At 40.4% G+C, this 15,724-nt stretch overlaps 3 protein-coding genes across 5 annotated transcripts; all 3 read left to right on the top strand.

The window, feature by feature from the left end:
- Positions 1–632: 632 nt before the first annotated feature.
- Positions 633–4,511, top strand: LOC4351262 (protein MALE DISCOVERER 2). 3 transcript variants are annotated; one of them, XM_015764275.3, is made up of 10 exons: positions 633–786; positions 909–1,049; positions 1,229–1,386; positions 1,474–1,612; positions 1,724–1,823; positions 2,273–2,395; positions 2,555–2,835; positions 3,043–3,233; positions 3,304–3,436; positions 3,543–4,511. In XM_015764275.3, the coding sequence occupies exons 4-10, from the start codon at positions 1,519–1,521 to the stop codon at positions 4,121–4,123; spliced, it is 1,503 nt and encodes a 500-aa protein (XP_015619761.1). In that variant the 5' UTR covers positions 633–786; positions 909–1,049; positions 1,229–1,386; positions 1,474–1,518; the 3' UTR covers positions 4,124–4,511. The 3 variants fall into 3 exon arrangements, with proteins under 3 accessions (XP_015619761.1, XP_015619762.1, XP_015619763.1); XM_015764276.3 differs by having other exon boundaries at positions 690–786; positions 969–1,049; XM_015764277.3 differs by lacking the exon at positions 633–786 and having other exon boundaries at positions 817–1,049; positions 1,481–1,612.
- A 1,280-nt stretch (positions 4,512–5,791) lies between these two features.
- Positions 5,792–8,821, top strand: LOC4351261 (uncharacterized). Its single transcript, XM_015764852.3, has 4 exons — positions 5,792–6,391; positions 7,029–7,511; positions 7,918–8,427; positions 8,510–8,821. Exons 1-4 carry the CDS (start codon positions 5,900–5,902, stop codon positions 8,588–8,590), a joined length of 1,566 nt encoding a protein of 521 aa, XP_015620338.1. The 5' UTR covers positions 5,792–5,899; the 3' UTR covers positions 8,591–8,821.
- Positions 8,822–11,598: 2,777 nt separating this feature from the next.
- LOC4351260 (probable transcription factor RL9) lies at positions 11,599–14,404 on the top strand. Its single transcript, XM_015764853.3, has 5 exons — positions 11,599–12,672; positions 12,890–12,966; positions 13,098–13,134; positions 13,250–13,418; positions 13,655–14,404. Exons 1-5 carry the CDS (start codon positions 12,432–12,434, stop codon positions 14,073–14,075), a joined length of 945 nt encoding a protein of 314 aa, XP_015620339.1. The 5' UTR covers positions 11,599–12,431; the 3' UTR covers positions 14,076–14,404.
- Positions 14,405–15,724: the final 1,320 nt, after the last annotated feature.

Genomic DNA, 15,724 nt, shown 5'->3' with positions numbered 1-15,724 from the left:
GGGTAAAAAATACCATTATCTAAAAAAAAAAGATAGACACACACACAACACGCGATATCACACTCACACATCCACGAATACATCGCCTAACACACACTCAAAGATACGAAAACCAGCGACACGTTCCTGTCTTCCTCATATTTACTAAATTTATGTTAAAAGTTCACTTACATATACGTAATATTCGTGGGCACTAGGATTTGAAACCTGATACATAGAGTCATGCACCTACGACTCCACCACCACAACACTGGTGCTTTTTAAAAAAACCTTTGCATTAATGAAACCTTGAAGAGTTGGAAGTGCGTTTGCTATTTACTACAATAACCATGGCTACTGCTATTAGGACAACTACATCCTCTTATCGATATATAATGGCTAGCTGGTTAGTAGGAAGCAGCAAGCCATATACATAGCCAAGATAGGAGGACACCAACCAAGTTGCCATTGCCATGCGAGTAGATAAGCTGCGAACTGCCTGATAATTAAACTATCCCGATCGACATAAAATGAACTTTAAATAAAGCAGAACTAGTAACAAATGGTTATGTGCCCAACAGAAGTTCATTTTCTGCACACCATAAGCTGGCTTTAAAACAAAATCTGCCGTTGCCATATCTAACCTGCACACTAGTAGTATAATACTAATACTGGAGTACTTGGCAGGCAGGGCTACTACTGCAGAAGGGCAGACATTCGGCTCCAATCGATACACAAAAGTAGACAAGGATATGCCGCGTCTTCCTTTTTGTTAACTCAAGACTCGTGGTGTGGAAAGCTTTACAGGTGAGGTGCTCGAAAATCCAAGCTGCCTGCAAGTTTTCTTTGTTCGCATGTGTCTCCAGAGACCATTTCGATTATTCCTGAGACGTTGCTTCTTGCTTGTGCTTGGCTCTCCTCTCTGGAAGCTCAAGACTTTGTGTGCTTGTCTCTTATCTTTTTTCCAACTGCATACCGGCCAAGAGAAGAGAGCCAGGAGAAATGCCAAACTGGAAGTTACTACTCCTACTACTATAGAGTGGATTGGAATTGGATTCCTCTCTTTACAGGTACCATCCTTGGCTTTTTTTTCTTGTCGATTTCCTTTGTAACTACCTCTGTACACTTTTGGTACTTGCAAAACAGATTTATGACAGTGTCCGGTTCCTTGTTTGCTCAGTTCATTCGACTCTTTGCATAATACTCTCTTGTTTCACTTATTTACCATTTCTTTTTTGTAATTCTTAAGATCAAGATTTCAATCTTTGAGGGAAGACGATGCTTCTTTACATGGTAATACCTGTCTTGAGGTGGTATGGAATCATCAATCATGTGTGCTTTCACAATCCTAAAGATTTGAGCTTTCTGGACAAACTAGCTGTCTAGCCCCATCTCCACACTCCATAGGTAAAATTCCGAATCATTTCCCCTCCTAACAGTGTTTTTCCCGTAATCACCGTATTGTTCTTACTTACCTTTAACATTCTGCACAAGAAACAAGAGGTTCGAGCTCTTCCAAAAATTTAGATCGGGACAGAAATGGAGCCATGGGCCATTAGAGTGGCCTACTTCATAGTGTTCTCCTTTCTTGTCACTGCAAGATTTGGGTCCTGTGCTCCCCACAGTGAAGAAGGTGAGATGTTCTTTTGATTGCTAAAGATTGAACTGAAAGGGGCTAATAGAATGGTTGCTTCAAGTGGATTTGGATTGCAACAACCTGAACATATGTAAGTTTGTGCTTTAGGGAGAGCTCTTCCGGGTTATAGAGAGAGTGAGCAAGACCAATCAATTGGCTCTTTGTCAAATTGGGGAGAAGGGAAGCTCATTGGCAGAGTGTTCAACTTGTAAGTTATGCTTTAATGCAATCTTTCCTCTTCTACCAAACTGAAACATGGATCCAAATTATTTATTGCTCTTGAATATGTCTTTCATGTTAGATATTTATTGCTGGGGATGCATTACATATTAACATAGCTCTTTTTCAAGGGGAAATTTTCTTGATGTCCTACTTTCATCACATTTAGATTTATCTACTCTCCAATTTCTGTTCAAAATAGGTGAATGACTTTGGTTATTGTAATTCGGTCGAAAATGCTTCCAAAGTGATGCAAGTACAGATCATTGTACTTCATGTTAATAGTTATATAAGATACATTAGAAGTTATATAGGTCATCACATGTTGGCTGCTGCACTGTAAATATAGGATGCTTTACAATGAATAACAACATTTTAATGGAGCTTTAGTCTTTCTGATGTACTATGTAATCTTAAGCACTATGATGATCTCTGCAGATTACTCAAAGAGAACATGTTTGCCAGTGAAACACCATCTGAATCGAAAGAGCATAGCTCAATTTCAGAGTCTGTACCTCATGACAGTGCAGGATTTGAACCATGCAGAAAATGTTTAGCAAAGTGAGGCTTCTTTGTGGCTATAAATGTTTATTTTCTTGATAGATTATCCGTTATCAAATTTAATTTGCAAATATACTAGTCATTTGGTGAATCAATTTTCCGAGAACATTTTTTTCTAACACATTATGTTCTCTCTCTCTCTCTCTCTTTTTTTGGTAGAACTGTTCACAATGCCACACCAAGGCGACTTCTGCAAGCCAGGGAGCTGGCTTCTAATCAAACACAAACACACCCCAAAAGCCAATCATCTCCAGTTCAATCATCAGCATCACACCTGGTACCTCGTTGGGCTATTTACGCATTGCCTGTTGCTGGAGTCCTTTTCATTGCAGCAGTAGCTACTGCCATATATGTATTCTTCTCCCGTAGAAAGAAGGATAATACTGTCATGCCATGGGCTACAGGGCTGAGTGGACAGCTAAAGAAGGCATTTGTAACAGGTTGGTTTTTCTGTTCCATCATCATCTTACCAATGCAGAAGTTAAGACTATTTCATGGTTAAATGAACTTGTCAGTTTCTGTAGAAATTTGTTTTCTGCAATAGTAAAACTACAGAAGTCACAAATCCATGATACATCAAGCCAGAGAGCGCCTGATGCATTTTACTGATATTCAGTATACTAAGTATGTTTTACCTTTGTGTGCAGGTGTGCCTTCTCTTGAGAGGACAGAACTGGAGGCGGCATGCGAGGGTTTCATCAATGTGATCGGCACTTTACCTGAATGCACATTGTATAAGGGAACTCTGTCAAGTGGAGTTGAAATAGCTGTTCTGTCCACTTCAGTTAACTCTTCACAACAATGGTCAGCTCAGTCTGAGGAGCAATTCAGGAACAAGGTACTCATTTGTTGTAATGATGAAAATCATACATAATTTTAGAGTATAGTACTAACTGTTCTTATTTCAGATCTCGGTGCTGTCCAGAGTGAACCATAAGAACTTCATGAACCTGATTGGTTACTGCGCATGCGAGGAGCCATTCACCAGGATGATGGTGTTCGAGTATGCTCCATGTGGTTCCCTCTTTGAGCATTTGCATAGTAAGCCTCCTAATAATAATTTCTTGTATGTGTTCGATCTTGATTAATCTGAAGAACAAACAAACTGTAACTGGCAATTGTTGTATGTGTAAATTTGGTTTTGCAGTCAGAGAAGCAGAACATCTGGACTGGAAAACACGGCTACGAATCATAATGGGAGTAGCCTACTGCCTGGAGCACATGAGCCAGCTAGATCCTCCTCCTCTTCTCCCAACAAATTTGAGCTCATCATCCATCTATCTCACCGAGGACAACGCAGCCAAGATCGCCGACATCGAATTCTGGAAGGATGACATCAACAAGCAGGACGACCAAGAAAGCGTGGTGTACAAGTTCGGGATACTGGTTCTGGAGGTGATCTCCGGGCGGCGGCCATTCTCCGAGGACGACCGGCTCCTGGTGCTGTGGGCGTCCAGCTACCTGGACGGCAAGAGGCCACTCAGCGCCATGGCTGACCGGACGCTGGTGAGGTCGTCGTCTGCCGCGCCGGAGAAAGATGTGGCGGCGCTGTGCGACGTGGTGCGGCAGTGCGTGAGGAGGCCGGAGGCGGGGAAGAGAGCGATAAGCATGGGCGAGGTGGCGAGGCTGGTGAGGGGCATCGCCGGGTTGTCGCCGGAGCAGGCGGCGCCGAGGGAGAAGCCCCTGTGGTGGGCGGAGCTTGAGATCGCCTCCTCCGAAACCGCCTGAAATTCAGTTGAGGCCCCAAAATCAGTTAGTTTCAGAGTACATATGCGTTTGAAAGCCTGAAACTGAAATTCAGTGTGTTTTCTCTTCTTTCTGGTATCATACACCCTCCGTCAAATAAAAAACCAACATAGTACACATCATAATACAACGAAACTAAACATATTTGGATATGACATATTATAGTATAACGAATCTGGAATATCTCTGTCTAGATTTATTGTACTAGAATACGTCACATCTAGTGCTAGATTTATTTTTTTGGACGGAGGGTGTAGTAGGAAATTAGGAATACTCTGCAACATATTTTCATTTTTTTTTCTTTGCAGAAATGAGTTTGCAGGTTTGTAAAGGTGAGAAAAAAAGGAAATAAATACTAGCATTTAACCGATATGTAATCTTATCTTTGTGTTGTGTGTATTTGAAGTACTATATACTACCTCCAACCATATATGTATGACGCTGGCTAGTATAAATTTGAACTAGCCAACATCTTGTAAAAGAAACTGGAGGGAGTAACTTATTAGTACCAATAAGCATGTTAGTGAAGTTATTTAAGTAGATAATGACACAATGTAAACGTAATTTCAGATTATGATTTAGAGCATGCATGCGACAATGTAAGGCATGGTTTTTATAATAAGACACCTATTGCTTGTGTTCTCTCAAATATCAAGGCAACGAGAAAGTGAACGTAGCTCAACTGGTTATGTTGGAACCAACCACCTGGATTTAAATTCTAGATTTGACGTGAGTATTCGCATTTACAACTAATTATTCTTTCAGTGGTAGGCGACGTATCCCAGCGTTTAAGGCAACGCTACGAAGATCAACCGAAATACGAGCTTAGCAAGTTGTTGTCTTTGGATGGCTGCTTCTGATGAATAGATTGAATACGAAGTATATGCTGGATCATAAGCATTATACTACTCCAAACTGTGACCTACCGTGTGTTCTTTGTTCTTCTCAATCAGTGGAGGATCTCTTGCATATGTTCTTTCTTTGCTCCTTTTCGGCGAGCTACTAGAACTCTTTGGGCATAATTTGGGACACTTCTCTGTCCTTTGATCATATGCTATTGCAGACTAAGTGCACTTTTCAGAATCGTTGCTTCATGGAAATCTTTCTGTTGGGAGCTTGGAATATTTGGAAGCAAAGGAATGACTATATTTTTTAGAATAAGTCTCATTCCCTAGTTTCCTGGAGGATCTCTTTTAGAGTGATATGCTCCCGTTATTGTTTAGGCTTAATGAAAGTGATAAAGATGAGTAATTCTTAACTGGATTAGGATGTTGTAATCTTTTTGTTTATTTCTTTAACAAAGTTTATCTAACAGCGGGGGTCTCTCCTATTGTGTTTCCTTTAAAAAAAAGTTGTTGTTCTTTTATTGTGCTCACTAACTCATGGGGCGAGATGATTTCTGAATTGTGTTTCTTTTTTTTTTCTCACGTTCGTTGTAAACATTTCCCTTCAGTTTAATACAGTGATACTCAAATCTTTTGTATATTGAAAAAAAAAGTATCAAAGGCATTACCTCTATACCATATGGATCATAGCAATTTTTCACATATTCTAGCATGCATTTGTTTCTTTAAAAAGAAAAACTTGTGAAATTCATGAATTGCAAACATCAATCTCTACATAAATTTTACCCCAAAAGAGGAAGTTGATAGTGTTATTCGTTGCTTGTGAAAAGGCATCCTTGAGTTTGAGTGAGTAGAGTCGTCGTCTTCGTCTCCCAATTCAGTTGAGATCCCCTTCCGATCGTCCAACATTCCAATGGCCACCGCATCCTCTCCCGCTTCCGTCCAAGATTACCCCGACCTGCAAGAGGATGATGACGACGACTTCCAAGACGACGACGACGACGACCTCGATGACGAAGACGAGGAGGACGATGACCAAGAACCCTCCCCGTCCCCGTCCGACGAGGCTCGCCTCGAGTCCGTCCTGCGCCGCCTCACCGCGGAGGAGGTCCGGATCCGGGTGCACGATGTGGAGATCCGGGGCTGCTGCCGCACGCGCCGCGCCGCGGTGGAGGCGGCGGTCGGCTCGGACCTGCCGCGTGCCGCCACCGTCAGAGACCTCGTGCGCGCTGCAGCCGCCGCCGCCGATCGGATCCGTCGCCTCGGCGCCTTCGACACCGTGTCCATCACCCTCGACGCCGCGCCGCCAGGGATCCCCGGTAACGCTGCCGTCATCGTCCTTGTTGACGTCGCCGAGGCTCGTGGCCGCGCCGCCGGCGAACTCGGCATCTTCGCTAACAAAGGGGTATGCGCTTCCTACTGAAAATCTCTCCTTTCTAGTATAAAATTGAACATCCATGTTATGATTACTTACTTTGCTTGAGTTTCTAAAAGGATTAGACCGAACAATCTTCCTTCGCATTAGGAACAAGAGTAAACCTAGCCAATTCCAACGAAAATAAGTGTTTTTTTTTTCACATGGAAATAAGGCAATGTTGTACCATAATTTTGATCTCAGCAGACAACAGGTGTTAATTTGTTATGCTGGTACCATGACTTTGATGATGAACATGAGTAGGAAAATTTTAAGCGCATCTCTTAGTCAATCAATGCGATTTGTTTCGATAAAATTCAATGTGTCAATGTTGCTTTTAGGTGGAAATCACACAGCTCTCTTTAAGGACTACTCTAAAATGCGCATATGGTTATATTAGTTGCTTCAATTACACTAGTTTGATTGCTTGGAGAATAAAGAATAACTCGTCCACTGCAGTTTCTTTGTTTTTTCTAATGCAATTTTACTAGTGAACCATGAATCGAGTTTCATAACCTACTTTGCTGGGAGTAGAAAATGCCATGATGGCCAATATCTGCTGCATGATTTCAATTGCTTTTCAAATCTTCTTGTGTCATCCGCATAATTCCTTTTGAATTTATTGCAGACTAGATCATGTTCGGTTCAAGGTTCAGTGAAGTTGAAGAACCTATTTGGATATTGTGAGACATGGGATGCATCCGGTGATCTTGGATTAGATCAGACAGTGGAGCTAAGTACTGGAGTGGCAATACCAAGAATTGGAGCAATACCTACTCCACTGGTAGCTCGAATATCATTTCTCTCTGAGGACTGGTTGAAGTCCTCACTCAAAGAACACATGATGGGTGTTTCTGTTGGTTTGCTCTCCACCATGAACCATAACCTCGCTTACAATCTGTCATGGCGAACTATAACAGACCGAGCACTGATGTCATCCAATTCCATAAGGGGGCAGTTAGGGCATAGCCTTTTGTCCTCTATTAAATATGCATACAAGGTTGACCAGAGAGATTCAAGAATTCGACCGACACGAGGATATGCTTATCTATTTTCTTCTCAAGTTGGAGGCCTTGCACCAGAGAGCAAAGATGCACGTTACATTAGACAGGTATATTGAACAACTTTACCTTTGTGTTCTATATCTGCCACTTCCTTGAAAGGGGAAATCACATGACTTGCTCCATAGTTTTTGCCTGTTAAAAGCAGTTTATTCTTCATGTGTGATATGAATCATGACACTAAAGTACCAAAGACTTCTGGAATTAAATGTTTTGTTCAAGCATTCCAAATTCTTTCGTGGCATTTCCCTTTCTTTTTAGTCTCTGCAGAAACCAACAACTTTGCCTTTGAACGGCACAACTTGGTATCTCTGTTTATAATATCTAATGTGCTCGACATCTGAATTTTTTTCATATTAAACAACTGTTCTGATTCAAGCCTAAACTACTAGAGCTAGCAGGAATCATATTGTTCTTTTTTCACTGGCATCACTCATTTTATTCACATTATATCAGGAAATTGATCTTCGAGTGGCTTTACCGCTGGGTGTGTTGAATGGCGCCGTTAATGCTGGAGTGGCTGCTGGGATCATCCACCCATTGGCAAGGGGATCGACGGGCTCTATATCCCCACTTTCAGAGCAGTTCTACTTGGGTGGCAATAGGTCTCTTATGTGCCGCTTGGGTGGACCATCATCACTATTAGGTTTCAAGAAAAGAGGGCTGGGGACAGACTTGCGAAGCAGTACCCCAGAGAATTCTGAAAATGTTGCTTCCACTTCTCCTGAGCTAAGTGCACGGGGAGGTGACATTGCGGTCACAGCCTTTGCTGATCTGTCATTTGATATACCTCTGAAGCCTCTCAGGGAGCTGGGAATCCATGGCCATGCATTTGTCTCAGCTGGAAATCTTGCCAAACTAACAGAGCCTGATCTCAGGAAATTCCCTCTTGCTGAGTTTCTACAAACATTCAGGAGTTCTGCAGGATTTGGTGTAGTTGTGCCAACAAGATTATTTCGCATAGAGGTTTGTCTTTGACATCCCTCTAAAGTAACTGATGAAATTGAATTATTTTGTTACTGAATGAATTTTTTCCCCTCTTGCCCAGGTGAATTACTGCCACATCCTAAAACAGTTTGATTATGACCTCGGGAAGGCGGGGATACAGTTGAACTTTTCTTCGCCCTAATTTCTTTCTGCCACAAGATGAATAGCTGTATTTTCCTTTTCCCCTCACTATGACCCTCAGCTCTTGGTCTTTTTCTTCCTCCACAATTAATCTCTCCAGAAAAAAGGGCCCAGAAACTGTGGGTGATGAATTCTTGTCCTGGTCTATGATGTGATATTGACACCTGTAAAGTTTACAATCAAAACGGAAATGAAAGTCGTGAGAAGCATCAGTTTGCAATGCTTTTCTCCATGCTAGTGGAAGTGATAGTCACATGATAATTCTGTTCAAGTATCATTGTCAATAGAACAGCTGTGGTGAAAAAAAATCGACTGTGCAAGCCTGCAAGCTACGACATATGGTGTTGTACATTGTTGGAATAATGTTAAAAGGAACTACATGTTCTAATATGAGTCCCAACATGTAAGATTTTACACTGCAATTTCATCAAAGAAACACTATACAGTGCACCCTGTGAAGACCTTGTTTGGAATACATGATGGAAACATGTTTAACTGTTTTCAACTATTCTGGAATCGGGAACAATTCTATGCCCTATGCATGGGAAGAATAGCTTTTCTCAGACAGAAGAGCATATGTAGAGGCACAAAAAGTATCATAGCTTATACTGAATTTGATTCAGTGACTAATGCCGTGACCTCGTCGATCAAGCAGTTGGGGAGATTGGAGACATTCCGATTTCTAAGAGGATGGTGACATGTCTAATACATGTCAGGTGCTGAAGAAGAGCAGCAACGTTTTTCTGCAGGTGCAGGTAAGGCAACCAGCCACTATGTTTGACAAACCACCAAATTCTGTTATTCAGCTATTCAAAAGGTTGGTGAACTTGCCGGACTGATATGACAAATGTGTGTGCTCCTTTCTTTTTCTCTTATTATTCTCTTGTCTAGATTTCTCACATGCAGATGCATGCTGCATTGGAACAGCTGACATGTTTTATTTCCTCACCACTGCTTGTATCGCTCTAATTCTTGAACTAATCGGCACGCAGCAAATCAGCTAGGTGGTAATTAGTTGGTTGAGTCATAGTACAAACTAAGAACGGAACGGCCTTGCAAATATATAAGCTCATGCTAGTACTGTTTCTGTTAGTCAACAAGGCCTAGCTAATTCCTAGTACAACTCCAGCTGATTTCTTAGTGCTGTGGTCATAATTAACTGATATCGTCATACAGTGAAATGCTATTTATTGTGGCAATTAAGCTTGATCCTTTTCCTATCTTCCAATTGGTCTCCATGATAATTAGCATTCATGTTCTCTAATTAGGAAAGTGAGTTAGTTAATTTTTCCTCGCAAATGGTGGTTAGTTAATCTTTGAAATGGAATGATAAAGAAAAAGAAGGTTTTTAATGTAGATTTTGAAAAAGCTAGATCTCTTTTGCTTTGAAACCAGAGGTACCAGCTGGAAGAACTTGCATTGTACCAAATTGGAATAATAATGAGAAAAGGGCAAATAATATGCATTGCTATGGTACTGATGTAACTGATCCATGGCTCTCCAATCTCTCTGTTCAGTAATCATCATGCCAGCTGATCTTTATTAGTTCCTTATTTTTGAAACGGTGATATATCAAACCTATGTTGTATGCTTATATGCTTCATGAAGTTTTCAGAGAACAAGCATGCCACCAGGCAACAATTCAACAATGATATACCGGTTTTCTCTCTTTCTTTTGTATCAAAGAAAAACAGGCTAGCTGGTCAATAGGGAGAATTAATTAATGTTGTACAAAATGTACCTAAAAGATAAAGTGCTACTGGTTTAATTACATTCATACGTTCAAAAGTTTAGTTAAGATGTCTTCTGAGTAGTCCAATGATGGACCTCACCTCTACATTAACATCTTCTGAAGTTGAGAGTACATGCACTTTAATTGAAGTGTCCATTAGACTCATCAGGGTTATCCGTATGCTAATACACACATACAGGGATTGAGGGATTGTAGTAATGCTTTCGTACTAACGGAAATCCCAATTGTACCTATTCTGCGAGATTCCTCCACTTCAATATTGCATCACTGGGAATTCTACTGAAAACACCTGTATCCCAAAAAGGATATATAAAAATGTAAAGGAACATATTTATAAAAACCTTTGGGTACATGATTATTTTTTAAAAAGAAACAATGGAGATTTTCACAAGCTTGGCTTGGCATATTACTCAACTGAAAAATAACACTAGTACACATCAGCAACAGCAATATACTCCATCAGAGTAACTGTAAATGATGAGATATACTGACGTGTTATACATGTATTGATGTATATATGCATCCTGCAGGAAATACCAGCTGAACAATGGGGCCAGGAAGAGAGGAAAGCAAAAGGCTAGAAAAAGGCATTCAACCTTTTGCCAACCACCATGATCTTCCCTTTCTTCAGTCCATACATATGACTCATTCCTTACATTATCTTTGCAACCTTTATGTTTTCATCGACTTTCTATGAAATTCCAACTAATTCTTAAACCTTCATATATACTTGATCACTGCCATGGAACCGGCTAAAATGTGTGATGCCCTATCAGGACCAGTTAAATAATACCAAACACTGATAGGGGGGGTTTTCTACCTTCATCCCGTCCTAATGACCCCCTCAATCCTCACTACTGGTAAAATTATACTTGGTTAAAAAAAAGATATATAGATGATCCTTACGAACCGATACTGATGAGGTGTCCTGGAGTAATACCCATTGGTATGTTAATAATATTAGAATTGAAACAAGCACACATATATACTTTACATGCTACACCCTCCGTCCTAAAATAATAATAAGTTTGATAGTTCAAATTTTGTTGTTGATGTAGCAACCTAGGATATGTAAAAAGTAACTTTTGCTACTTAACTATTATATTATGCTAATATCCTCTTGCTCTATTATAATCCGAGCATATACCTCAACTATCTGGAGAAGGCAAATAAGTTTTTCTAGTCCTTCTTAATGCATGTGTCACCTTCTAAAAAATGTTATATTTTAGGAGTAATAATTTTTTAAAAATAAAAATTGGTACAATGTGTAGACAAAATAAATTACGTGAGTATATCAGGACGGGAGGACAATTGACACGTACATCCTCCTACATAGAAGTATTACTAAAAACTCGTGCGTTCACATAGACAAGCACAGAGACAAAATGGCATGTAGTGCAAGGAGCTAGTCAAAGACCCGGAACTCTTCATACTTCATCTGAATTTTGTCTCTTGGACTCTTTTCTCCATCTCTCATTTTCACACTGGGTCCTTTTAGTCCACTGCTCTTACTATACTAGCTAAGAGACAAAAAGGAAATTAACAAGTTAGAAATCGATGAAAATTCTACAAGTAAGACTCAGAGAAACCTATCAAAGACTTTGGATCGAGTAAGTTCCAACCAATTCCAAACTGGAGTAGCTACTTCTTGGAAGATTGTCTGTCCCTGGATCTTAATTATATATTTACCTACTTCTCCTCATGCATGAATCCACCTGCTGCCTTTAATTACCTAGCTAGCTACCTTAATTACTACTGGAGTAGATTGGTAGTTACTTGTATATGAGCATGCATGCTTAGCTCAATCCCTTCCAAAAAGGCAGCAATATATATGCATCTGGACATATATATGGGTGTAGCTAGGTAGATAGATAGAATTGAATGGTGACCTCAGCTCCAGCTTCAGCTTTTGGCTTCTCCTATAGCCTCTTTTGACATCATATCAGTGCAGTGGCCGGCGGCGATATCATGCAGCAGCAGCAACGAGACTAGAGCTCTCTTCATCATCATATCGTCAAGCTGCCATAGATCGATCAGAGCTGGCTGCTGGCCGGCCGGTGATCCTTCCTATAATTTCCTAGCTTGTGTCATGGAAAAAACTAGTGCAGGCAAGGAGGAGGGCTCCGAGAGTAAGACGGCGGCGGCCAACAACGATGGGAGCTCGACGAGCAGTACTACGGAGGAGGAGGAATCCGGGGAGAGCCAGCGGCGCACGTCGTCGTCGTCGTCGGTGCGCCCCTACATCCGCTCCAAGAACCCTCGCCTCCGCTGGACGCCGGAGCTCCATCTCTCCTTCGTCCGCGCCGTCGACAGGCTCGGCGGCCAAGATCGTAAGCAATCCGACCTATCTATTTGCCATAGCTAATTAAGCTTCATCATGTTCGGTCCGGTTCAGTCTGATATTAATTATTCCTCCCTAAACATGCGCATATGTGTGTATCTATATATTGATCGATTACTAATTTTATTATTTACTCATCGATCTCATTTCAATCTGCTCCTGTTGTTAATTTCACTATTCATCTTTGTATGTAATTATTCCTATAGGTGCAACTCCTAAGCTCGTTCTTCAGTTGATGAATGTTAGAGGGCTTAGCATAGGCCATGTCAAGAGCCATCTCCAGGTATATTATACCTAACAAACTTGTTTCGTTTCTTATGCTCTTATTAATTAATTTAGGTCAGTAGTAGTATTTCCTCTTAATTTCCTAAAATTAATCCATGTTGCCTTTTCTTCCATATGTTCGATTTTCAGATGTATAGAAGCAAGAAGATCGATGAGTCTGGCCAGGGTATGTGCCAGACATGACCAATTAATTCTTCATGAACAGATTTTAATTTTTTTTTGTGTAAGATGCAGTGTTGGAGATCTTCAGATGAACATGTTGATTGATTTTGTGCATACAGTGATAGGTGGTGGCTCATGGAGATCTTCAGATGAACAGCAGTATCATCATCTGCAAATGCAAGGTGGTGGTGACGGGGGACAAGCGTACAACCTTGGCCATCTTTCCTTGCCTGCAGCTCTTCATCATCGCCACATCACTGCTGGCTCCGGTACCATCTTGCAGTCCAGGTAGTTGTTAGATCCATGCATGCATGCAACTCTAGCTAGCTTGCAAACAAAATCCATTAAATTTCTCAGACAACTTTAGTTAGTTATTTGTCTGGCATGCAGCACACTCTTGTATGCATAATTGAAATCTGCCGATGGGTCCTCTCCTAAAGTCATATACACTTAACTTGTTCTTCTGACTAATTATTGACGCCGATCGATCACTAATAATGGACTATATATATTTACATATATAGGGTTGCCAATGCATGGTCCCCATGGAGATGCCATGGATCATACTGGCTCCGTGCAGGCCATCACCTGCTTGTTGGATCAAAACCCTATTACCCACCACCACCAGCTGAAGCTAGAGCTAATACCAGCAGCAACCATCCAGATTTTGTCCAAGGCTCTTCTTCATCTCCAGATGATCATACCATGAACCATCAAAGACCAGTAGTGCTGAAAGAGATGATCTACAATGAGGGTAGTAACCATCAAGGAGGTCCTCTTAATCTCGATCTCTCACTCGATATCTGTCCGCGGGGCGAGAAGAGGAAGAGAGAATTGATCAGCTGGAGGAAACATGAGGAAGATCATGATCATACTACTATTGCTATTGGTGGTGATCAAGAAGCAGAGAGTTGTGCTACTGGGCTCTCTCTTTCTTTGTTCTGATCATGTCTCCCCTGTTGAAAGATGCATCATCAGAGTCCTACCACTACTATATTGCTGTGCTGTACTGGTCTGGTCCCTGGTGATATATCAGATATCACTAGCTAGATCATATGTCATTGTGGATGATAAATCAAATTAGGAAAGAAGAAAACTCATGCAACAGGGACAAGTACTCTTCATCTCACCATATGACTACACTGTGGTGATATTTTGTGGTACTTGTCCTTTTACGCATGTATCTAGAGGAAGATAAACATAAATTTATTGTATTTCTGTTGCACATTATCTTTCGTATCTTTTGATTAATATAGCTGATCCCGGTTGATCTATCTACTGATTCATTAATAATTGTGGTTTATGTTAATTTCCCTAAGGAGTTGGTGTTTGTTTAGTGAGGTATATATGCAATTTCAATTATTGGTATACAGATTTTAGAGAGTAATGCAGATCTATAGCTCCCCCTACTATATGCTATTTTATTTTGGTTTAGTTCTACTCAACAGCATGCCTATAAGTCACCTTATTAAACACTCTATATCATGTTTGACAATGATTTTTTTCTTTTTCTTTTTCTTTTTTTTTTGACAGAACATGCTATATATTGAGATTTGAGATCTATATATAGGAATATCTGGTCCAAGTATGTGCATCTGAAATTAACTATTTGACAGTGTATTGGTTCATGATGGATTGACTGTTTGTGTTTTTCACTGTAGATCTCTGACTTCGATCTCCATGCAACTCATAAATTATCTCTGATAGTTTTATGCACCGCCTATCTAGGGGTGTGTTTAGTTCCACACCAAAATTGAAAGTTTGACTAAAATTGAAAGTTTATGTGTGTAGGAAAATTTTGATGTGATGGAAAAGTTGAAAGTTTGAAAAAAAGTTGGGAACTAAACAAGGGCTAGGACTAACAATTTCAGTTCAACCGTAGCAGCTTCTGGTTTTGTTCGGTGCATGACCAGTTCTTTCCTTTAGTTCTATTCATTGAAAAACGTTGAAATGGTTTACCATGTTGCTTCCAGGTGAAGACACAGCTATAGTTAATGCTGTTTGTTCCTATATCCAACTTTCTGCTTGTTAGGCAGGTTTGCTAATTTTTATCATTATGGTTGATGTCAACTCTTAGAATTAATGCAAAGTGTAAAAAAAGTATGTAAACTTATATATGTAAAATATTGCGAAGCCACTCTATAAATTTCCTGGACCTGGAGCATATGTCAGCGTGAAATCATTGCCAATGCTGAACTATTTCCTCCCCCATTTTTGTAGGGGAGATGTCTTGATTGAACTAAAACACCGGGTATCACCCTGAGATTGCTAATTGAGCATTTTCTGGGGTTGTGTGGAATCGACAATGCCATCAGAAAATTTTGTGGATGTGCTAAGCAGTTACAGCCGTAAGGCCTAGGATGAATATTCCTTAGCTATTTTCTGCCGATTCTTTTGAACCTCTTGGTTGAGTATTTGTATTTCCCTTTTTTTATTGAAAGATTGATATTCGATAACTTTTTAAATAATGTATAGAAATCCGGCCTTTATATCCATTCCATAATTGGATATACACAGGCAAAAGTTACACGAGTGCATACACTCAACATCTTAAAATTGAGATACAAAGAAAAAAAACGAAATGAAAATGACTA

This window comes from Oryza sativa, chromosome 12 (assembly GCF_034140825.1).
Source record: "Oryza sativa Japonica Group chromosome 12, ASM3414082v1".
NCBI lineage: Eukaryota > Viridiplantae > Streptophyta > Magnoliopsida > Poales > Poaceae > Oryza > Oryza sativa.
Note: the sequence above shows the minus strand (reverse complement) of the source record. Positions and strands in the feature narration are given on the sequence as shown.